The 23527-nt window shown below is 29.8% G+C and overlaps 3 protein-coding genes across 3 annotated transcripts; all 3 read left to right on the plus strand.

The window, feature by feature from the left end:
• Window positions 1-279: 279 nt before the first annotated feature.
• LOC107619168 (uncharacterized) lies at window positions 280-3883 on the plus strand. The gene is made up of 4 exons (XM_016321407.3): window positions 280-779; window positions 910-1098; window positions 2301-2531; window positions 3396-3883. Exons 1-4 carry the CDS (start codon window positions 755-757, stop codon window positions 3650-3652), a joined length of 702 nt encoding a protein of 233 aa, XP_016176893.1. The 5' UTR covers window positions 280-754; the 3' UTR covers window positions 3653-3883.
• Window positions 3884-13829: 9946 nt separating this feature from the next.
• Window positions 13830-14708, plus strand: LOC148546421 (uncharacterized). The gene has a single exon (XM_088499208.1). The coding sequence runs from the start codon at window positions 13830-13832 to the stop codon at window positions 14706-14708; it is 879 nt and encodes a 292-aa protein (XP_088355334.1).
• Window positions 14709-17837: 3129 nt separating this feature from the next.
• On the plus strand, window positions 17838-22069 carry LOC107618595 (nuclear transport factor 2). Its single transcript, XM_016320704.2, has 9 exons — window positions 17838-18088; window positions 18308-18442; window positions 19016-19319; window positions 19822-20084; window positions 20180-20369; window positions 20585-20706; window positions 20786-20851; window positions 21009-21090; window positions 21546-22069. Exons 1-9 carry the CDS (start codon window positions 18050-18052, stop codon window positions 21758-21760), a joined length of 1416 nt encoding a protein of 471 aa, XP_016176190.1. The 5' UTR covers window positions 17838-18049; the 3' UTR covers window positions 21761-22069.
• Window positions 22070-23527: the final 1458 nt, after the last annotated feature.

Genomic DNA, 23527 nt, shown 5'->3' on the forward strand with positions numbered 1-23527 from the left:
TTAGCGAGATGGCAAGAGTAGATTAAAATTTTTTATTTTTTTAATAATTGCATAATTTTTAGACTTTTTTATACAACTATATTTCCTCTTATATTTACAATATGTTATTTTATTAATTTAATATATTATTTAAATTTTAATTCACAAAGTATCCTAAATGTGTCGTATCCAATTTTTTATAAAAAGAACGTGTCGGCGTATCCGTGTCGTGTCGTGTGTGCTTCCTAACTTGTATGTATAGCACTCCTCTAACTAATATTATAATAATTTTAATATTTTATGGACATTTATAATTGGTTGAAAATAGGAGGTGCAAGGGAGGCGTGAGATTGAGTGAATAAAGTGACATTATTATACCCAATTGGAAAATGGACTTTGGAGAGATCCCAAATCACAACGGCAATCCCCCGCCTGTCGTAGGCGATTGCAGCATCCATGGCGGTGGGAAAGCAACGTTGACCGGACCCCCTTTCCAAATTGGATGGCCAAAGGTCAAACGATGCCAAATTCCAAATGGAACTTGGTGTCACACTGACTGGACCCCACCCCCACCACCTCCTCGGAATCACTTGATCGGAGGCCGACTCTCTCCAAAACCCCACATTTCATTCATTCATTCATTCAATTCAATTATTTTATTATTATTCCTCTTTCTTTTCTTTTTTTTTTTTCTGAATCAAACACGCATGCTTTGCTTCCGTAGCAGTTATGATCACCGTTCTTCACCCCTTCTCTGTTTAATCATCAGCAAACGATGAACTCTCCAACGAACAAAACAAGTGCGTATTCCTCATCATCACCATCATTTTTTCTTTTTATGGTTTTGTTCATATGTTTGTCTGAGATTGATGTTTCGGTTTTTCTTGTTTTTTTTTGTGTTTGGAAATTAATTTTATACTTACTATGCAGTGTATCCGAGGGTGAAAGTGAGGCACCAAGTTCATAAAAACGAGGAGGAGGATGATGATGGTGATGCACGGAACCCTAGGTTGAAGGTTTTCATTCCTTCATGCTTGCGACCTCCGTCTTCTCCTTCTCCTTATGCTTCTTGTTATGCTTCTCCTGCTTCTACTTGTCCTCCTTCTCCTTCTCCTTCAGGTTATTTTAATTCCTTGCATCTGCTTCTAATTTCTGTTCTTTTAATTTGTTTCTTTAAGTTTTTGGGAGGGTTTTTAAACTGTATATCAAAGTCTTAAGTGATTGATTACTGCTTCCAACTTCTAGGAACTAATTCTTTGATGTGAAGATGATAGCTAAGAACAGTTGGATAATTTGGTATGTTTGATTGCTTAACATAATATGCGTCAACATCTAAATTATCATTTTCAACATGAAGACATATGAGTAACAACAACCTTCTTTTAAATAGATTGAATTGTTCATAAACTTCTTTTAATTTGCTTCTTTAATTTTTTGGGAGGATTTTTAAACTGTATACGAAAGTTCTAAGTCGAGTGGTAACTACTTCCAACTTCTAGGAGCTAATTCTTTGATGCGAAGATAATAGCTAACAAGGGTTAGATGATGCGTCAGCATCTGAATTATCATTTTCAACATGAAGATACATGAGTAACCACCTTTTAAATATATTGAATTGTTCACAAACTTCTATGGGGAGACCAAGAGAATGGAGACAGAGAATGACAGAAAAATTGTGACTCTGTCTTTGTTCTCACTATCCCCAGTTTTTGGATGACATCAAATTCTGCAAATCTTGTCCAAGAATAGAGATGTTTTGTTTGTTTCTGTATATCTGTCTCTTTCTTCAAGCAAGTTTATGTCTCTGTATTTGTGCCCTGAGATAGCTACCAAACGGGGCTGAATAGATATGACCTAGGATGGGAGGTTTCTATGTTTGTGATCCGCAAATCACGCACAAAACAGAATTTGCCATCTTCTAATTTAGCTTGGAGGGTGCTGTTATCCCTGATCAAACAAATTGGCCTATTCATATGAATTTGCACTTGCAATTTGACTATGGTTATTCAGTTGGGTCAAAGATACTATTTACTTCAAAGGGAGGGGAAAAATGTTTCAAGCAATAAATCAAGGAATCACATGGATGACTTAAGATTCTTTTTTTTTTCCTGTTCCATTTTGGTGGTTTTAGCTATTCTCTATCATTTTTATGTTTGAAGAATTATATATGGAATGTTGACATTATTATTTTATCTCATTCGTTGTGTGTAAAATTTGGTCTGCACTCTGCAGTTAGTGAAGCATTTAGTGAAACTGATGTAGGGTAGGGTCTTGTCTGTTCCATTCTTCTAATATACAATCATCTTTGTCTGGTTTTATAGTAGTTCGAAAGAAAAATGTCTCCAAGCCATCATCAATGGTTAACGCACCAAAGTGCTATGTGCCACCGGTGTCTTCTCCACGAGTACAGATAAATGAAGCTCTTCAAGACTGCAGTTTATCTTCGGATTCGGGATCAACAGGACCTGAGAAGGACGACAGTATTGATGAGAACAAAATAAATACTAGGGCCTGTCGGGTTCATCGCCCTCGTGCTGTCATCTCTAGTCCTTGTAAGTCTCATGACTTTTCATCATCTTGCCATTCAGTTAATGAAGAGATGAATGCATTGGGGTTCTTTTGATTGGTCATTGAAGCTGAGCGAAGTAATTTCTGATACATGTTTGGAACATGGCTTTTTAAGATTTTTACGAGATCTGTTATAGATAATGCAAGTCATAAAGTACTTTCATGGCATTAGGAAATGGATTTTGGTGTGCTCAAAGTAAAATTTGGTAGTGCCATTGTGTGTTAGTTGTTCTATTCAATTAATCTGATAACTAAACTCTCAACAACTCCAATGAAGCCTATTCTGGCATACCACCCTCTTAAATCATTCCATTTGGAAAAAAATTTACCTACAATAGTATAAGTGCTGGTAGCTGACAATTATTGCTTTATTACTAATCACTAATTCAGTAATTCTCAACATCTATAGTGAAGCCTTTTGTGACATCCCACCTTTAAATACATTCAATTAGAAAAAAAAGGATGCATGTGGCTGCCAATTATTGCATTAAGTTTTGTCTAGAATTCTTAGAAAGATGCAAATGTGTTGTTTGAATGGAAATTTTTATGTGGTTCTGGAGTCTATTTGAAGAAATTTGAAACCAAAGCATTTCAGCCTTGTAAGATACTTTTATCATGATTGATGATTCATCTCTCTTATAAGAACCTACAATATCCTTAAAAAAGTAAAGAACTTCCACGCTTGGCAGATGGAGGAGAAGTTTTGAATAACCGTTTTAACATATATGATATATTGGAAAGTATTAAGTACCAATAATTATGATATCAGTTGGTTATAGATTCTTTATTTGGATATATGAGTGATCTCAGAATTCTGACTTCAAATCCTTGTTCATTGTTGTGTTCAGATAATGACAGGTTGATCGGGAGCAGAAACGAAACTAGCAATGGAAGTAGTTCTCCTTTGAAGAATGGTACCCCACCGCAAAATAGACATGCACACTGTAACTGTAAAGCTAAATCACATGAAGATGCTGATACTCCTCTAAACACAAGAAAACCCAAGGAGCCTGATTCTAATGGTACAATTGATCCTGTAGGGAAGAAAAAGGTCCATCAAGGCAGCATAAAATCCGAAAATGTAAGTAGGATCTGGAGATATTAGTCCCACTAGAACCTAGGATCCTGATTAATCGGATTGTTAAAAGCCAAATATGTGTTATCAAGGACAAGGATTAGGTTCTCACACAAAGAAGAAAGAGAGAAACAAAATAATATGTTTTTACTCCAGTATCTAAATTTTTAAATTTTTAACTGTTGTGGGCATGTAAATTTTTCTATGGAAGAAGAGACAATGCATGAGAGATCAAATATTTTTCTTTTTCAGTTTTATTCATATTTGAGCTTTTTGTAACATTGTTTAAGCCATAGAAATAGAAATAGAAAAAGAAAAAGAGAAAAAAAATCAGCTTTAGATATCATACTAAGTACTAACACTAGTGATTCATGCTAACTCATTTTTCGTGAGCGGTGTTGATGACATGCAAAAATAAATTTTGCTTCTTAAATGTTAAATGCATTAGATGTTTTTTCATACTCATTAAGTCTTAACCTCATTATTATTATAAGCATATAATGTAAAAAAATTGATCAAGAAAAAGAATAATATGCAGTCGATCCTTCATAGAAAGTAAGATTTATTCATTGCTTTTGAATGACTATTTATAGATAGTAATATATAATTGGACTCGTGTAAAATGATTTCACATTAGTGCATAGTTAAAAAAAATTCAAGTTCTATTTATATTATTTTCTTTCAATAATGATAATATCTTCCGGTGGCTAAGTCCATTATGCCCATTAGATCAGTAACTATTTTGCGTTAAAATAAAAATATTATAACCTTGTTAAATTTTCTAAAATTTTATTGAATTCGTTTAAATTTTTATATAAAAACATGGTAATTTTCATTAAATCACTAATTTGTCAGTTTTCAAAGTTAAAAATATGATAATTACTTTTTAGTGTATAAATAATATTTTTTAAACTATTTTGACAAATAATATAATAAATTAATAATAGTAATACCAATAATGAAAACATTATTGTTTATAGGAGAAAAGTTAGAAAAAAAAATAACATAAAGAGTAGGAAACAAATAACATATTCGTTTAACAGGAAATACAATTATATTCCATTTATTATTAGCACAAGCTATTACCTAAAAAAGCTATTAATAATAACAGAAAAAAAACTATCAAAAACTATAATAATAATTAAAAAAATAGAAAAAAACTATTAAACAAATAGAGTATTTTTGCAATGATGATCAGTTTTCTTAAGATTCGATTCTAATTTTTACTTTACTTCTTTTTTCTTCTCGTATAACTTGACAAGAAAAACGTTAAGTTGTAAGAAATGCACTGAAAAAATAATCAACACAATAGAAATTTTTTCTAAAGAAAATAAAAAAATTTTAATTCCAAAAAAATTATTCCATCTTTATTTGTCAGAATCTATTTTTTTTTTAGTTTACGATAAGTTCGCCCAAGGTTTAGGGCGAATCTTAACATTTTAGACGAAGTTTGCGTAATTCCTCGGCAAATTCTACCACACTCGTCCAATTAAACACACGTTATAAAAAAAAAAAGATAATACCTTTTGTAAATAAAAATGTCATCTGCCTCCGTTGAATATTTATAATAAATTTTTTCACTTTCTACATGTGTTATAAAATGTTTATTGTACTCATCAATATTTTTTATAGTGTCATAGATATTTAAATATATTATAAAATGGAAGAATAAGGGTGAACATAGTGAAAAAAGAGGAATAAAAAAGGTTAAAAGTGCAGTGTAAAAGTGTAAAGAATTCTACAATTTATAGGACAAGTATTTGGGGCTCCCTTCAACAGTTAATTGGTCGAAAAAGGAGACATTTGGGGCTATTAAAGAAAAAGTGAGAAAAAAGATTCAGGGCTGGAAATGACACTTACTATCTACGTCAGGCAGACATGTACTAATTAAGACAGTCGGGGAGGTCATTCCTATTTACACATTCTCTTGCTTCAGGCATCCAGATACTTTAATTTGCGAAATTCACAGTATTCTCACCCAATTTTGGTGGGAGCAAAAAGGAACAGAAAGAAAGATGGCGTGGATTAGTTGGGACACCATGTCTAGACCAAAGAAGGAGGGTGGCCTTGGTTTTAAAGACCTGGGAGCTCAGAACCTAGCGCTACTCGCTAAACAATGCTGGAAACTAGCTACGCAACCTCAATCATTATTATCCAAAATTTTCAAAGGCAAGTACTACCGTTACAGCAATTTCAAGAGAGCAGAGATAGAAAACCAACCTTCTTGGGGCAGGAGAAGCCTTTTGGAGGGCCGCAAAGTTCTAGAAAAAGGCATGTTGGAAGGTGGGCAACAGGAACAGCATTCGCATTTTTCAGGATCCGTGGGTAGCTACGTCCTAACCTTTCCTTGTCACACACAGCTCAGTCATCAGCAATCAGATTATGGAAGTAGCATGGGTGAATGAATTAATCATGCCTAGCAAACAATGGAACCTGGAATTAATCAATAGTATTTTCTCCTCAGACATGGCTAATCGTATTTTGCTAACAAAAATTGAGGAAGGTGATGATCATTTATTTTGGGTCAGAACCAAAAGCGAAAAATATGAAGTCAACTCAGGATACCAAATTGCCTACCTGTTCTAGCACTCTCCAATTGATTACTGTCCCAATTTGATGTAACACAAAGACACATGGTTGGAGCTCTAGAAAATGCCCCTACTCCTAAAAATCAAGCTTTTCCTCTGGCGATGTTTGCATGAGAAGCTCCCGGTCCTAGAGAACCTTCACCGACGTATCCAAACAATTTCTCCTCTCTGTAGGCGCTGCAATCTCAGCTCAGAAACCATTAGTCACTGTTTATTCTTCTGCCAAAAATTGAAGGAGGTCTGGGCTAGAAGCTCATTACCTGGGCTGGTTTGTGGAGATGGGTCCTTCTCCTTTTGGCGGACGTGGTCGGAGAGTGTAGGCAAGCTCAAGAGGCGGAGAAGCAACAACCATGACTTTCTGATGCTGGTGATTATGTGTTGGCAAACCTGGAAATCAAGAAATCGGCTCATCTTTGAAAATGATATTCAAGGAATAGAACAAATTATTACTTCAACTAGCAACCTTCTTCAAGACATGCAAGGCCACATACCTTAATTTTCTGTTGGAGTGCTTCATCTTCTTTTCTTAAGCTTTTTGGTGTTTTAGCTCGTTAACGAGCTTTTGGAAGATCTCCAATTCATGTATTGCTGTCCTAGTGATGGACAATGTCTATTTTATCCAGTTGAATAAAATATTTTATCTTGAAAAAAAAAATCTACAATATATGTTAATGGTCAATAATACACATAAAATGTAAAAAAAAAATTACTATAAATATTTGATGGAGGTAGATGACATTTTTATTTATAAAACGTATTATCTTTTTATTTATAATGTGTGTTTAATTCGACGGATATAGTAAAATATGCCAAGGGATTAGACAAACTTTGTCTATAATGCTAAAGTTTGTCCAAAGCTTAAACAAAATTATGTAAACCAAAAACAATTAAATTCTAAAAAATAAAGATAGAATATTTTTCTTTTAAATTAAAATTTTTTTATTTTATTTCAAAAAAAATTTCGAAAATTCAAATCTCAATTCTGATTTACAAGTAATACTTTCTTTTTAATATAACTTTAATTGCATGTATCAAAAATAAATAATACAACATCCAAACCTAGTTATGTCACCATATACGAGCATTAAATTACTTCTTTCTTTTTTATTTAATTGTTTGCTTGAAAGAAATTAAGAAAACCATATTTATTATTTATAAAAAATCATTCTTAAATTCAAAAAGCAAGAAATTATGCAATTCAAACCTGAATATAGTTTTATTCCGCTTCTATCACTTCTTCTAGCAACTGATGTCAACATGAACATTTTAATTATTGATAAAACAAAATTTGCATTATGAGAAATAAATTGAGGAGCTTCAAAATAAAATAAAATAAATAATAAAATATAATAAAAAAGCTATGAATTAAGAAGATTTGGTAGCATCAAATGGTTGGAATTTTTTTTAAGAAAAAACTCACATGAGCTCATATCTTAGTGATATTTTGAGTCTGTCACAAATTGTTTTCTGAAGGATTTCTTTCACATCTTTTATATTTTCTTTTTTTTACCATTTTTGTCATTTTTATTTATGCAATTTATTCTTTCAACAAGTTTAAATTCAGCCATTTATATTTAAAGTTTGTTTCTCATTCTCTTTTATTTACTTGGCAACAAATTTATATTTTAGGCAAGTTTATTTAATTTTGAAGTATTTCAATTTTATTTTGATTTTTAGTTCCTCATTTAAAGAAAAGTATATATAAAAAAAATCTTTACTTCTTCTTCATGACAAAAATGGAAGATTTTAGTGCATAAAAAGAATTGGTAATCACAAAAAAGTAGATTTTACTCCCATAAAATAGATATTGAATTAATCAAGATTTATTAAAAATCTGCAGAGCGGTTAGAATTTAAATTAATCTATCTATCTACTTAATATACTAAAATTGAATTTTTTTTCCAACTAATGGAAGTGAGATGTCACTTTCTCATAAATTCATTTTCCTTCCAAAATAAATGTACTATTCTCTCTTCTAAATTTATCTTATAAATTTTTTTTATTATAATTATATTATAATTAGTATTTAATAAATAATATATAATTATATTAATTTAGAAAAATATCTTTATTATAATTATATAAAATTAATATTTAATATATTATTAAATTAATTATCAATCGAGAATATTTTGAATCATTTTAATTATATTAATTTTAATTATATTGATACAATTCTAATTCTTATTCATTATGCAATAATTTTATTAGTGGCAAGTTGTTACCTTAATAGTGACCTTAATAATGATGATGATGATGATGATGATGATGATGTTTAAAATCAAAATATATTTTTTTTGTCCCTAAAGTCTTGGGTCAAAATCAAAATCGTCCCCGACCTTTTTTTCGTATTAAAATCATCTTCAACGTTACAAAACGTTATAAAATCATCCTTTTGTCCATAAACAACATTTTAGAATGTGGGTAAAGTTAGTTTTCTTGGGAGGAGCTCGATTTTTTATTGAAGAATTATTTACACGGAGCTTTGTAGGTCAGATTCAAGTTTCATCCCCTCCATGCTTTCTACGTCTGCCCGAAAATCTTTAAAATGGAGCACATAATGAGATTGAATTCCCTCAATTTAAGTTCCGTTTTGATAAATTTGTATCAAACTCGGAGATGCAATTTCAACGTTTGGTAATATATTTAAATTTTCTTATTTTAAACTTTTCGTTATTAAAATAATTTTATAACATATTATAATTTTTTTATAGAAATTATCAGCCTTCTTTTTCATTAATGCAATGCCATTGAGGGGAATAAGGGTCAGTTTAGTTTCTCGGTGTGGCAATTCTACACCTTGTCGCATTGCATAGATAGCGGATGATGAAGCTTATTTAACAAGGGGATGGTCTGAATTTGTACGAATTCTAAATGTTTGAACTTATGATGTTGTTTCAGTTGGTTGTCGTTACGAGAATGACTCTAATCTATACGTGTCTAAGGACTAGAATAGATTAAATATTATTTAAGTAATTTAGTTTTAAATTATATTAGTATTTGATTAAATTAGTTTTAGAGAAATTTAAATTGTTGTCTCAATTTATATATTATGACTATTTTTCTTGGATATGTTATTTTTAAATGTTTTAATATAAAAAATTTTTTTTCTGATTTTTAAGTTTATTTTCTTCCTTGGATATATGTATCACCTTTTTTTTCTCTTTTTGTATTTCAGATTAGTAATGCAATTATTAATAAAAGTGTAATTTAAAAAAAAAAGAAAAAAACCTAAAATATCACTATTTAAAGGAAAAAGAAAAGGTACATGAAAGAAAGGAAAACAAAAAATTAAAATTATTCTATTAAAAAAATTGTATACAATTTGTGTATGAATGGAGTCGAGATTGAAGACTATATATGGATATAAAACATAAAAAATTATTGCACAATTGTAGAATAATATATATATATATATATATATATATATATATATATATGTGATTTAAATATTTTTATGTATAATTAATATATATGCAGGTATGAATAAGGAACCATTTAAAATTATTTAACAATATATATATATATATATATATTTACTGTAATTTATGGAGATTACATATGAATTTTTTTTCCTCTCAAATAAATTTACTCTAATTATATTACAATTAGCTCATGAATAATATATACATGATTATATTATTTTAAGAAAATATCTTCATTATAATTATCTCAAATCAATATTCAATGCATTATTAAACTAATTATTAATCATAGCATTGATATTTTTATTCATTCTAATTATATTAATTGATATAGTTCTAATACTTATTCATGTACAATAATTTTATTAGTAGATAGTTGTATCCACAATTTTATTAGTAGATAGTTATATCCACAATAATTCATGCTCTAATTCTCATTCATTCTAATAATAGTTCATAAATTATATAGTTCTTTTTCTTCTGCTTTAATTAGTGGATAATAATAATAATAATAATAATAATAATAATAATAATAATAATAATAATGTATGGACACAAGATTAATTAATTAGTTAACAAATTAAATTTTAATTATTATGTTTTATTTTCTACTACTCATATCTTTATTCATTAGTAATTTTACATTTTATATTTACAGTAAATATTGAATGTAAAAAACAAAACAATAATATTGATTGTTATCTATTTTATTTATTTAGAGTCATAATTAAATTTGATATAATTATAACAAGTATCTAGAATTAATATTAATATGATACTATAATTTTAAGTTGTATAATATAACAAAAAAGAATGTAACAATTTATATCTGCTTCCTATATAGCAATAATATTATATATATTTATATATCTCCTCTTTTAGCTATTTCCTAAAAATATTGGCATATAATTAATATAGATAACATATATACTAAGCAAGTATCTCCATTGAATTAATCATAAAGGTTAATAAAACATAATGACATAATTTTGACTTAATTATAGCAAGTATCTCTATTAAAAATATTGGCTAATTATATATAGTTCTTTTTGTTTATCATTTAGAAATTCGTACCTCAGATATAGTTCTTTTTTTGTTTATTATTTTTCATACCTAATGGCTACTAACTACGATTCTATCAACAGTGTTACCTATGGTAGATTATGTAATGAAAAAGTTTGGAAAATAAAAGCAAGAATTATAAGGTTATGGAAAGTCACATCCAAATTTGACAAGAGCAAGACGACTTACATAGAAATGGTTCTCATGAATGATAAGATAAGTTGATTATTTTCCATGATTTTTTCAAGTGATGCTAGGTCCACTTTATAATTTTTTTTGTTCATATTTTAAGTTTATTTGAGTCAGAACGGCTTTTATACTTGCGATTGAAACAACCAAACTTGAGGCTAGGCAAGTTCAAGCAATTGCATGAGTGTATGGTTCGTGGTGAAACAAATGCCATTAACACTGATCAAAGAATTATATTTCCAAAGAGTTTTACCGGTGGTCCAAGGTACATGTTCAATAATTGTAAGGATGCTTTTGCAATATGTAAATATGCTGGATATCCAAATTGCTTTATCATTATGACATGTAATCCAGAATAAAATAAGATAAAAAGAGATGTAACACCCCAAAGACTCTATGCAAAGGATAGGCCAGATATCTTAGGTAGAATATTCAAGTTGAAGGTTGATAAATTAATTAAGGCATTGAAGAAAGGAATATTCTTTGGAAAGATTATTGGATGTAAGTATAACTAATCTTCTTACGAGTTTTTATTTACTCTGTCTAAATTATCTATAATACACTCATTGTATAGAACACTATCGGTATTAAGAAAAGATTATGTATAGAATACTTACATAGTACGCTCAATGGATAGTACACTATCTTGAGTGTATTACAGTACATTTATATAGTTTGTATTACCTCACGCTCATTGTATAGTACACTTATATAGTTTTATATTATTTTAATTTAGCATAATTTTTTCTTATTTACATTTGCACTACACGTTTAGTTTTATATAGTTTAGTTGTACACGAAACAATTATTTTTTTATAGAATCAACTATTTTTTAAATCACCCTGTCTAACTTTTTTGGAATATACTTAGTTTTATATGCTTTAGATTTTTGCATAAATCTTTATTTATTTTGTCCAAATTATTAATAATATCATATCTTTAAATTTGTAGATTGTCTAACCATAGAATTTCAGAAGAGAGGTTTACCTCACGCTCATCTTCTTTTATTCATGCATCCGGAATCAAAGCCACGAACTGTTGATGACATAGATAAGGTTATTAAGACAGAAATTTCAGATAAGTGGAAAAATCCCAAATTGTATACTGTTGTTGAGAAATATATAATTTGTGGTCCACGCGGTCATTTAAATAGTAAGAGCTAATGCATGATCAATGATAAATGCTTAAAGTTTTTTTCCAAAACATTCAAAGATAGGACAATTATTGACGAAGCAGGCTTTCCAAGATATCAAAGAAGACATGATGGGTGAACTGTATCAAAGAAAACTGTTGAGGTTGACAACTCCTTCATAGTTCCATACAATTTCGGTCTTCTTCTAAAATTTAGATGTCAAATCAATGTTGAGTACACTTACCAAACTTCAGCAATCAAATATCTGTTCAAGTATCTTCACAAGAGTAATGGCAGGGTGACAGCTGCATTTTATCAAAACAATGGATCTCAGGTAGATGAAATACGTAATTATTATGATTATAGATATATATCAGCATGTGAAGCTGCATAGAGATTATCTGGTTATCCTATTTAAATGAAGGAACCAGCAGTAATAAGATGGTCATTCTATCTTCCTGATGATATGCCAATTGTCTACAAAGATATTGATATAATTCAGTCAGTTATTGAAACTTCTTTTTTTCAAGAAATCTATATTGATTGAATGGTTCAAAGCAAATGAAGACTATATTGATGCAAAAAATTTGACTTATTTTGAGTTTTCAACAAAGTTTGTTTGGAATGGAGAGCATCATATGTGGACTCATAGAAAGCAAGGATATGCCATAGGAAGGATTTTTCATATACCACCAATGAATAAAGAAGATTACTATCTAAGGCTATTTTTGAACATTCAAAAGGAATGCACGAGTTTCAGTGATCTAAGAACAGTTGATGGTGTGGTTTATAACTCCTTTAAAGATGCATGCTATGCACTAGGACTGTTGCAGGACGAAAAATTCATTGATGTAATCTCTGAAGCAAGAACATTGCACTCTGCAATTTTTCTAAGGAGACTTTTTGTTGTTCTATTAACACCAAATAACATGAGTAGACCAGAGTTTGTTTGGCAAAAGACTTGAAACTTTCTCTCTGATAACGTACTATACGAACAAAGAAGATTACTACAAATAGAAAGTAACTATAATCTATTATAAAAAAAATTTTGCCATTGTAGAATTCAATTTAGCCTATAATTATAACAAAACATTGGATAAGGAATGTTAAAGAGTGATTGAATAAATACAATAATGCCTTTTTTGAGAGTAAAATTATCATACATATGATAAAATTGTTTATTGGTGTTCACTTTAACTTTTTCTCTTTCTTTGATAATATTTAGAAAATATAACAAAACAAAATAAATAAACTCATGAGTAGAAATTTGCATATGATCAAATAATGGGTGCTGTTAGCAGTAATATGGATGGACTTTTCTTCTTATATGGTCAAGGTGGTTGTGGAAAAACATTCTTATGGTCAACTATATCATGCTCAATTAGGTCTAAAGGAGGTATAGTTGTAAATGTTGCTTTGAGTGGAATTGCTGCACTTTTGTTGCCTAATGGAAGAACGGCACATTCAAGGTTTAAATTCATTTGACCATAAATGAATATTTTTTGTGTAACATTAAACAAGGAAGTCCTCTTGCAAGGTTAATAATCAAGGCTAAATTAATCTTATGAAATGAAACTCCAATGATAAGTAAGTATTGTTACGAAGCTTTAGACAAATGCCTCGAGACATCTTGAGGTGTTCATATTTATATAACGCTCATTTGCCATTTGGAGGTAAAGTTGTCCTCGGAAGAGATTTTAGACAAATTTTACCTGTGATTCCCAAAGGCTCATGGCAAGATATAATTCAATCTTCTATTAATTCTTCATATTTGTGGCATAACTGTAAGGTTCGAAAACTTACAAAAAAACATGAGATTGTTACTAGGTGAAAACAATAACATACAAGAACTCAGAAATTTTACAAAATGGCTACTCAAAATTGGTGATGGTTTGGCTGGTAATACAACAGATAGTGAATCGATCGTTCATATACCATCTAACATTTTGGTTAAGAATTTTGAGACAGCTTTGGATGACCTTATTGATTTTATATATCCAGATATGTTATCCAATTTATTCGTTGAAAATTATTTTAAGGATAGAACAATTCTTGCACCAACTCTGGATTGTGTCATTGATGTCAACGACAAGATGACTGTAGGGTTACCTGGACAAGAAAGAGTCTACTTAAGTTCTGGCTTTGTGTGTGCTGAGGAGAAAAATATAAAATTTGAGTTAGATGCTTTCTCACCAGAGATTCTAAATGGAATAAATTGTTCAGGTCTACCACCACACAAGTTGGTTGTAAAGGTTGGCGCTCCTGTTATGTTGCTGCGGAATATAGACCAAACTAATGGTTTGTGCAATGGAACGAGAATGCAAGTTAGAAGAATGAGAAACTATGTGATAGAATGCAAGACTTTAACCGGTAATAAAGTTGGAAGTATTGTTCTTATCCTAAGATTGAATCTAATTCTAAATAACGAAATATTACCGGTCAGGTTTCAAAGAAGACAATTCCCAATTATTATGTCATTTGCAATGACAATAAATACATCTCAGGGACAAACTCTATCAAAAGTTAGAATATACCTTCTAAGGCTAGTTTTCACCTATGGTCAATTATATGTTGTGTTATCAAGAGTAACGAGTAAAGATGGTCTGCGAGTGTTGTTGCAAGATCACGGACACTTGAAAGATAACTGCACAATGAATGTGGTATATAGAGATGTTTTTGAGAGCTTATAATGAAAATGTAATAACGAAATCTCTTAATTAAATTTATTAATTTATTAAAATTTATTACTATCAATTAAAAAAATTGACAAATTTTTTGTGCTAATGGGTAATGCATTCTTATTGTACATTTATAACTTGAGAATATTAAAATTATCATAAAAATTCGTATTATTTTATTCTCTTGATAAACAATTTTATAATTATGTTAATCATATAATTTTGTATACTAATATTAATATAATATTGTTTCAGGTATATATTTTACAGCATCAAAGGATAGTGTTGAGTTGTTATTTAGTAGGTTTAAATTATTTATTGTTTATTAGAGAACTTTCTGCATTAGAATTCTCTAATAATTTGTTGTTCATTTTGAGCTGATTTTGATACATTCTTAGTTCGCAATAAATCAATATATAAAAATTTGTTGGTAAATTTAAGTATTACTAGATTATTTATGGTGACATTCAGTATATATGTCTGAGTTATTGAAGAAAGTAGATTACTAAAATCGATTAATAACTATTTTAGAGTTAATCCAATTAACACTAGATTAAGAAAAAACAAACAATGCATAACATGTTACGTTTTTATTAATCAAATTATTATAATTTAAATTAATTTTAACAAAATAACTTAAAATTTTAATTTCAATCTTATCACGTGCATGTCACAGGTAATTACACTTGTTTAAGTTCTATTTAAGGGTTTATTGTTAGCCAATTAACACTGACAGAATTTAAATCTCCCACAATTATTTAACCAGACGAGTAAGCTAATCACTCGACCACTAACTCAAGAACATTAAAAAAAAAAAGGTGAATGCTACCCAACCCCTCTAAAATAACATGTAAGTTACCTTTATTATGTGTCACATTATAATTGGTCCTTATCTTAACCATAGTTGGGTTATTTTATAATTTATTATTCTTAAAATATCAAAGCTCCACTCCCTTTAATTGAAGCACATTCCACTCCTCCATTTTTTGTTCATCACTTCATCACCTAGATTCGGTCCTTCCAAGCACCATCACGTTCGTGACAAGAAGCGCCAACTTCATCGCCATATACTGCCCTCCCACACAATCTCTCTTTCTTTAGTGCATAATCCCTTAGTCACGTCGTTGAATTCCATCGCCCATAACTTATCCTTCCCAGTATAGCCAGCGCCTCTTTTTGCCATGGATCACTGCTTATCCACATAATTAATGGTTAATTTTGGTTATTAAATTTTTTTATTAAAAAAACATATCTTTATTTAATTACGTGATGGAACATATATTTATATGTAAAATATAATATAATAAAATAAATCTATTCAAAGTATTTAAAAGTATAATTAAAATTATAAACATACAAATATAATAATAAAATTTGTACTCCAAACAAGTAAACATATTTTTTTATCATACATATATTATTTAAAAAATAAATATATTATTAAAATTAATAACAGAAATTTAAAATGATAAAATTTAACTTTCTTATCGTATTTTTTATAGTATTTTTATTTTTTAATTTTTAATTTATTAGTATTTTATTATTTAATTAATAATTAAACAAATTATTTTTATGAAAAATTATTTTTTGTATTATATTAGAGAAGAGACCAATATAGCAGTTTAAAAAATAAATTGTATAAATATTTAAGAGATAAATATGAAATACATATCTAAAATAAATAAAACAGACAAAATAGGAGTACTCTTGAGAAATGGAGAATTATTTTTGTCTGTTTTATTTATTTTAGGCATGTATTTCATATTTATCTCTTAAATATCTATCTATATAATTTACTTTTGTATTTAAAAATTTTAATATTATCTATTTTTTATTTAAAAATTATTTTTACATTATTTTTTAAACGGTTATATTGGTCTCTTTTTTAAGATAATACAAAAAATAATTTATCATGAAGATAATTTATTTAATCATTAATTAAATAATAAAGTACGAATAAATTAAAAATTAAAAGAATAAAAATACTATAAAAAAATTTGTAAGAAAGTTAGATTTTATCATTTTAAATTTGTGTTATTAATTTTAACAATTTATTATTTTTTAAAATAATTTATGTACGATAAAAAATATGTTTTTTTTTATTTTAATTATACTTTTAAGTACTCTAAATAGAGTTATGATATTATATTTTACATATGAATATATGTTCTATCTTGTAATTAAATAAAAATTTATTTTAATAAAAAAATTTAATAGCCAAACTAAACATTACTTAAGTATGTATTTCATATTTATCTCTTAAATATTTATACAATTTATTTTTTAAACTGTTATATTGGTCTCTTCTCTAATATAATATAAAAAATAAATTTTCATACAAATAATTTGTTTAATTATTAATTAAATAATAAAGTACTAATAAATTAAAAAATAAAAAATAAAAATACTATAAAAAATACGGTAAAAAAATTGAATTTTATCATTTTAAATTTCTGTTTTTAATTTTAATAATATATTTATTTTTAAATAATATATGTATGATAAAAAAATATGTTTATTTGTTTGGAGTACAAATTTTATTATTATATTTGTATGTTCATGATTTTAATTATACTTTTAAATATTTTGAATAGATTTATTTTATTATATTATATTTTACATATAAATATATGTTCCATCACGTAATTAAATAAAGATATATTTTTTTAATAAAAAAATTTAATAACCAAATTAACCATTAATTAACCAAATTAAGTAGTGATCCACGGCAAAAAGAGGCGCTGGCTATACTGGGAAGAGAGGTTATGTGGAAGGGCATGGTGATGACGTTGGCTTGGAAGGACCAAATCTAGGTGATGAAGTGATAAACAAAAAATAGAGGAGTGGAATGTAATTCAATTAACGGAAGTAGAGCTTTGATATTTTAAGAATAATAAATTATAAAATAACCCAACTATGGTTAAGATAAGGACCAATTATAATGTGACACATAATGAAGGATAACTTACATGTTATTTTAGAGAGGGTTGGTTAGCATTCACCAAAAAAATAAACTCTAAATTACTTTTTTTTTTTTTATTACTGCATATGTAATTTTGTAGATGCCTTTCTTTGTACGGTCTTACTTTGGGCCTCGGCCCATTCAAGATAACAAGACAAAAAATAAAACACGAAATCTTTTCCCCCGAAATCTCACTCTGTCTCTCTCCCCCGGAAAGGTTCTCTCTTTGTCTGAAAGGCTCCGCATTTTCTCTCTCTAAAACCCCATCCTCTTCAGTGAACTTACCCTCAATTTCTGGCTCTGCTTGCTTCCGCAGATCTTCAAAGGCTTATTGCGGATCCAAAGGTGGGGTTTTTATACAAATTCTAGGGTTTTAGGGGCCTTCTCTGCAATGGCCACTGCCTACCCCTTTGCCGTCAGTGCCGCCCAGGTTCCCTTCTTTTCTCTCTCAAAACCTCTGTTTTGCTTTTTCAGTGTTTGGATTCGCTTTTTTTTTCCCCTTAAAGTCAAAAAGCTTGTAATGAGAATGTTGAAGAGAAAGTTTCACACTTTTTAGCTGAAAAAGAATAAAAGCCCCCTTTTTTGTTGCGTGATGATTAACTAAATCCAAACACTAACTAATCTTTTGGCTATTGTGTGTGATTTTCAGGTTGGGACATACTTTGTGGGGCAGTATTACCATGTTCTTCAGCACAAGCCAGAGTTGGTGTTCCAGTTCTACTCTGATGCTAGCACCATGGTTCGAATTGATGGCAATGCTAGGGAGACTGCGACCGCGATGCTAGTAAATTTCTTAGCCTCCCCTTGTTTTGGTTATTGTTATCTATCTGTTTATAATTGTTACCTATGTAATGAAAGAATTTCATGAAGCACCATTTGGGGAAGGATCTTAGTTGATTGTTTGTAATGAAAATTTGGATTTTGATAGATTGCAATGGCATTATGGAAGTTGATAAATGGTTTAGATGAATGTTCATCTGTTTCTGATGTCATTATGAAGTATAGTTGTAGTGGTGTGGAGTATTCAATTGCAATTGGAGAGCTGGAATTGTTAGATGAATGTTTATCTGTTTGTGTGTGTTTTGTGTTGGAAAAGGTTGGAGGGGGTAGTGAGATGAAAATATCTTAATATCTTATCTAATCTAAGTTAAAATTCCTTGTTTTTAAAGCCTGTTGTTGTTGATCTTACATGAACTTTTTCCTTGGAACAAGTTTTCATAAAATTTGGCAGGGAGAAGAAACAGAAAGAAGAGAGAAGGAAAAGAGAGGGGGGGGGGGGGTCTCATTGCTTTTTCTGATTTCGTACTGTCCTCCTGTCCATTAGTTCCTTTAATTAAAGAAATTTTCCTCTGGGCAGCAAATCCATGCACTTGTTATGTCACTCAGTTATACCGGAATTGAAATCAAAACTGCACAATCTTTGGATTCTTGGAGTGGTGGTGTTCTTGTGATGGTTTCTGGATCTGTGCAACTTAAGGACTACAGTTTGAGGAGAAAATTTATGCAAACGTTCTTCCTTGCACCACAAGAAAAAGGATATTTTGTTTTAAATGACATTTTTCACTTTGTTGAAGAGGAACCAATTCATCATCACCAAGCAGTCTTTCTAGCTCAGAACAATCTTGATTCAAAATTGAATGCTCCTACCACAAATAATCCAGGTAAGTTCTGACTTCATGCTTAGGTTCTTATACTCGTGTTTATAATTATTGCTTCAATTGTTAGTTATGGACTTATTGTAATTGCAATTGGAAGAAAAACACAAAGTAAGATTTTTCTGTTTTCATATAAAAGAAAATTTTCATTAGAAGAAAATTTTCATTAGAAGAAAAGGAAAGAGATATTCTGCTTCTAATAAAATTTCTTAGAAGTTGTGTTTGGGATTTCTTGTCTCTCGATGGGACCTTCCTATTCTTTAGCTTGGATCCTGTTCTTTAGCTTGGATGGTGACTCTGCATTCTGTTAATTGAATTAATTAGTGATAAATGTTTTTATAGAGCATATTCTTTTAGAAAAATTTCAGCAACATTAGTTTAACTTTAATATATTATATGTAGCATAATAGTGAGCATATCCTTGTGGCTGATTATGTAATAAGCAGCATAATTGATTCTCATGACTTGTAATATTTTGTTCAATTAGTGAGAGCTATCTGTTTTTCAGTCTCCAGCTACCTGCTTGGTGGAGATTTACAGGCAAGGGAGTTTGTCACTGCAAATGAGGTTAAGGAAAATGGCGTAGTTGATAATTATGGATTTGCAGAGCAACAAATTCAGCGCGTCCATGATTCTGAACATATTCAGGAGCAGGTTGTTGCTGAAGAGTCACATGGTTCACTTCAATCAACTGTCCATGTTGTGCAAGACCAGGTACCTGCTGCGGAAGAGTCTTCTGAGGAGCCTCTAAAACAAACTTATGCTTCCATAGTATGTGTGAATCATCCAATACATTAGTGCCTCAATGTTTTCGTTTGGAATTTATTGATGACTTTGGAATTGACCATTATTATTGTCCTTGTAAGTTACGGGTGGCCAAAGGACAATCTGCACCAGTTGTAGCTTCTCAGCCATCGCAAACAAACGTGTCCTCCTTGGAATGGGATAATACCCCACTGAGTAGCAATCAACAAACAACTGCTTCAACTAATGCACTTGATAGGTTTGGAACTGATGCAGCTGAAGAGGTCCCTGCAACAGAAGATGAAGGTTATTGTGAGTATTTTGTTCTTCTACTGAGTGTTTTTTTTTTATTATTTAATATTTTTTTTGGGTGTAAATTACATTTTGATGGTTCATTATGTTATCTTTATTTTCAGTTTTTACCAATAAAGTTGTTTGTTTGAATCCCTCGATGTGCTAGTCCGTATTGTTTATCATGTACTCATTTGTTATTTCTGTGTATTTTAATTTGTTACATTTTCTTTCAGATGAAATCAAATCTGTTTATGTGAGAAACTTGTCACCTGCTGTCTCTGCTGCTGATATTGAACAGGAATTCAAGAATTTTGGTAGGATCAGGCCTGATGGTGTTGTCATAAGAAGCCGGAAGGTATGTGTTTACGTCTTCAATGAAGTATGCCGGTTAATTCATATCCCATGACAAACCTAAACTTTTCACTTTTCTTCAGGATGTCGGTGTTTGCTATGCATTTGTTGAATTTGAAGATATGAGCGGCGTTCATAATGCAGTCAAGGTTTAGATTTCAGTTTTAAAAGCTTTATTGTACATTGTCACCTGTTCAAAATTATTGATCTATTTGCCTCTGGTTGCACCTTACAAGTCTTATTTTCCCAGGGCCTGGTTTCTGATTTCAAATTCTGTTTTCTCATGTTTATTTTATACTTTTGCAGGCAGGATCTGTAGAGGTAGGAGGAAGACAAGTATACATCGAAGAGCGGAGACCAAACAGTAACATCCCTTCCCGTGGAGGAAGTATGCTTTCCTTTATTCTTATTTAATGTTTTGCTTCTTTTTTTAACAAATTAAGTTGTTTAGTGCTAATTGCGTGAGCTCAATTATGTTGACTATGGATCATGGTAGCTTTCATGCTGATATCCTTGTCAACCGCACTGTTTGATGACTCTTCCTGGTGACATGGACAAAGATATTTATCCTTGGTCCACGTCGCAGTTAGCCAGTTAATTTGTTTCGTGTCATGAAATATTCAAAATGATACATTGTCTAATCAAAAGTTGACTCTTTATGTTGTTTTAATGATGGCATTCGCACTGGTTAAGGATTGAAATTTAATAACTTGAATGTAGACACAAGAAGATATAATAGTATTGTCTGATTCATGCAGCGAAATTGAAGATTTTGTATTCATAAAGAAATGTTTACAAGCATTCTGAAGTAGCTTTGCTTTATGATTATTGTATTCTCAACAGGAAGAGGTAGAGGGAGGGGTAGCTATCAGTCAGATACCCAAAGAGGGCGTTACAGCTCGAGGAACCTCGGCAGGGAAAGTGGCCAAGATGGAGGTGAAAGAGAGTATAACAGACCGAAAGGAAATGGTTTCTATAGACCAAGTCCCCGCCACGAGAGAGGATATTCAGTGCACCAAGCACCAAGAAATGGTCACAATCATGCTGAGTCAACATAAATTTTTTTGCCAAAAGTACCAAATTGAATCCAGAAGAAGACACTTGAGTTCTATAATTTTTGAAATCTTAAATTATGGCTTATTATTTTTGTTAAGGGGCTTCATGGTTTATTTGTTTCTTCAGGAATTTTCATTATGATTAGTTGGCAGGTCTAAAATATCCCTTGGGTTGTTTAATGACCATTGAAGTATAGTTATTTTCATCTAAGGTTCATGATTACCTCATAGTTTTATGTTGTTTGATGAGATGATTTTGATGCAACAATTTGTATATTGTACATTGATCATATCTTGTCTTTTCCTGTGCTAGCGTGCATTCCTTGCTACTTATTAATGATACGCCTTTTCGGCTTTTCCTTTTAAGTTTTAATCGATGAAGGCTTACAAGAAAAATGATCTACAAAATAGAGCCATGTTCCGCTACTTACAATGTTTGGAGATAAAAACTAGGGTTCAGTTTCGGGCTTCCTGTATGAAACTACGTTTAGATTTATATTGTTTGATTTAAATTCATGTTTTATAATTAGAGAAAAGGATAAGTCGATCCCAAGATTTTTTGGTCTGCGGACATTGAAGTCTATGAGGATCTAAAAATACATTTAAGTCTCTAACTTTTTTAAAATTTAGACATATCAATTCCTGAGTTTAATTGCCTAATTTTAAAAATATTCTCACGTGTGCATTCGTATCAACTAAATCAGTACAACAGGAGTTATGTTTAATTTTTTCGTTGAGTTTGACAGACTCAAGTGAACATCCAGATTTTGTAAAGGTCAAAGACTTAAATATATTTTCAAATCTTTGAAGATTTAAATGTCTGCAGATCAAAAGGTCAAAGACTTATTTGTCGTTTTCTCTTATAATTAATAATTAATATATATTATAATATAATATTTAAAATATTATATTTTAATACTTTAAATAATAATTTGAGTGGTATTTAAAATAAAGCCAAAAAATATTAGAGTCGAGTATGAATATACTTAAACTTGGCGTGTCACAGTCACCAAAAAAAAACTTGGCGTGTCACAGGTATAATTTCAGCCCCGAAAAACGACCAAAAAATAAGAATAAATGGTCAAAATAATTTCTAATAGATCACTCGTTCTCTAAATTGGTTTTTGAAATTTTGTTTAATTAAATTCGTCCTTTAAAGATTTTAACTCAGTCATATTAGTTCTTTTGTCACTTCCATTACTAATGGTGTCAGAGTTTGTTGATGTGGTACGTTAAGTAACATCACAACACACACTTAGTAGTCTTAATTGACTATTAACATGATTAGTTTATGAAATTATATCAAATCAATACCAAATTGAAGAATTCTAATGCCTTAAGTTCTCCCTTTAATTAGGTTTTGATTTTATATAATTTCATAAACTTATTATATTAATAATCAATTAAAACTCTTAGGTGTATGTTGTGGTATTACTTAACGTATCATATTAACAAATTTTGACACATCAACAAACAAACTGACGAAAGAACTAACATAATTAACTTAAAATCTTTTAAGGATAAATTTGATTAAAATATTCTTTCAATAACTAATTGGGAGAACGAATAATCTTTTAAAGATAAATTTAACTATTTACTCACAAAAATAAAAGTAGAAAGGATAATTTATGTAAAAATAATTTTTGCAGGATTCATTGAAGTTACAATGGAGTGTGTTTCTATTTTCTAAGACAGAGGCCTTGGTTTATTTTTTTAATCAAAGATAGTCTATTTTTCCATCCATAATAATATAAAAATGTCGAAAGACAA

This window comes from Arachis ipaensis, chromosome B9 (genome assembly GCF_059453495.1).
Source record: "Arachis ipaensis isolate K30076 ecotype BB chromosome B9, ASM5945349v1, whole genome shotgun sequence".
Classification (NCBI taxonomy): domain Eukaryota; kingdom Viridiplantae; phylum Streptophyta; class Magnoliopsida; order Fabales; family Fabaceae; genus Arachis; species Arachis ipaensis.

Bases quoted from the DNA above. Each gene is read 5' to 3' on its own strand.
- LOC107619168 (XM_016321407.3), top strand. From the start codon at position 755: ATGAACTCTCCAACGAACAAAACAA. The intron at 1,099-2,300 runs GTTATTTTAATT...CTGGTTTTATAG, and splicing joins TCCTTCTCCTTCTCCTTCAG to TAGTTCGAAAGAAAAATGTC. The intron at 2,532-3,395 runs GTAAGTCTCATG...TGTTGTGTTCAG, and splicing joins TGCTGTCATCTCTAGTCCTT to ATAATGACAGGTTGATCGGG.
- LOC148546421 (XM_088499208.1), top strand. From the start codon at position 13,830: ATGAGATTGTTACTAGGTGAAAACAATAACATACAAGAACTCAGAAAT.
- LOC107618595 (XM_016320704.2), top strand. From the start codon at position 18,050: ATGGCCACTGCCTACCCCTTTGCCGTCAGTGCCGCCCAG. The intron at 19,320-19,821 runs GTAAGTTCTGAC...TCTGTTTTTCAG, and splicing joins TCCTACCACAAATAATCCAG to TCTCCAGCTACCTGCTTGGT. The intron at 20,370-20,584 runs GTGAGTATTTTG...ATTTTCTTTCAG, and splicing joins AACAGAAGATGAAGGTTATT to ATGAAATCAAATCTGTTTAT.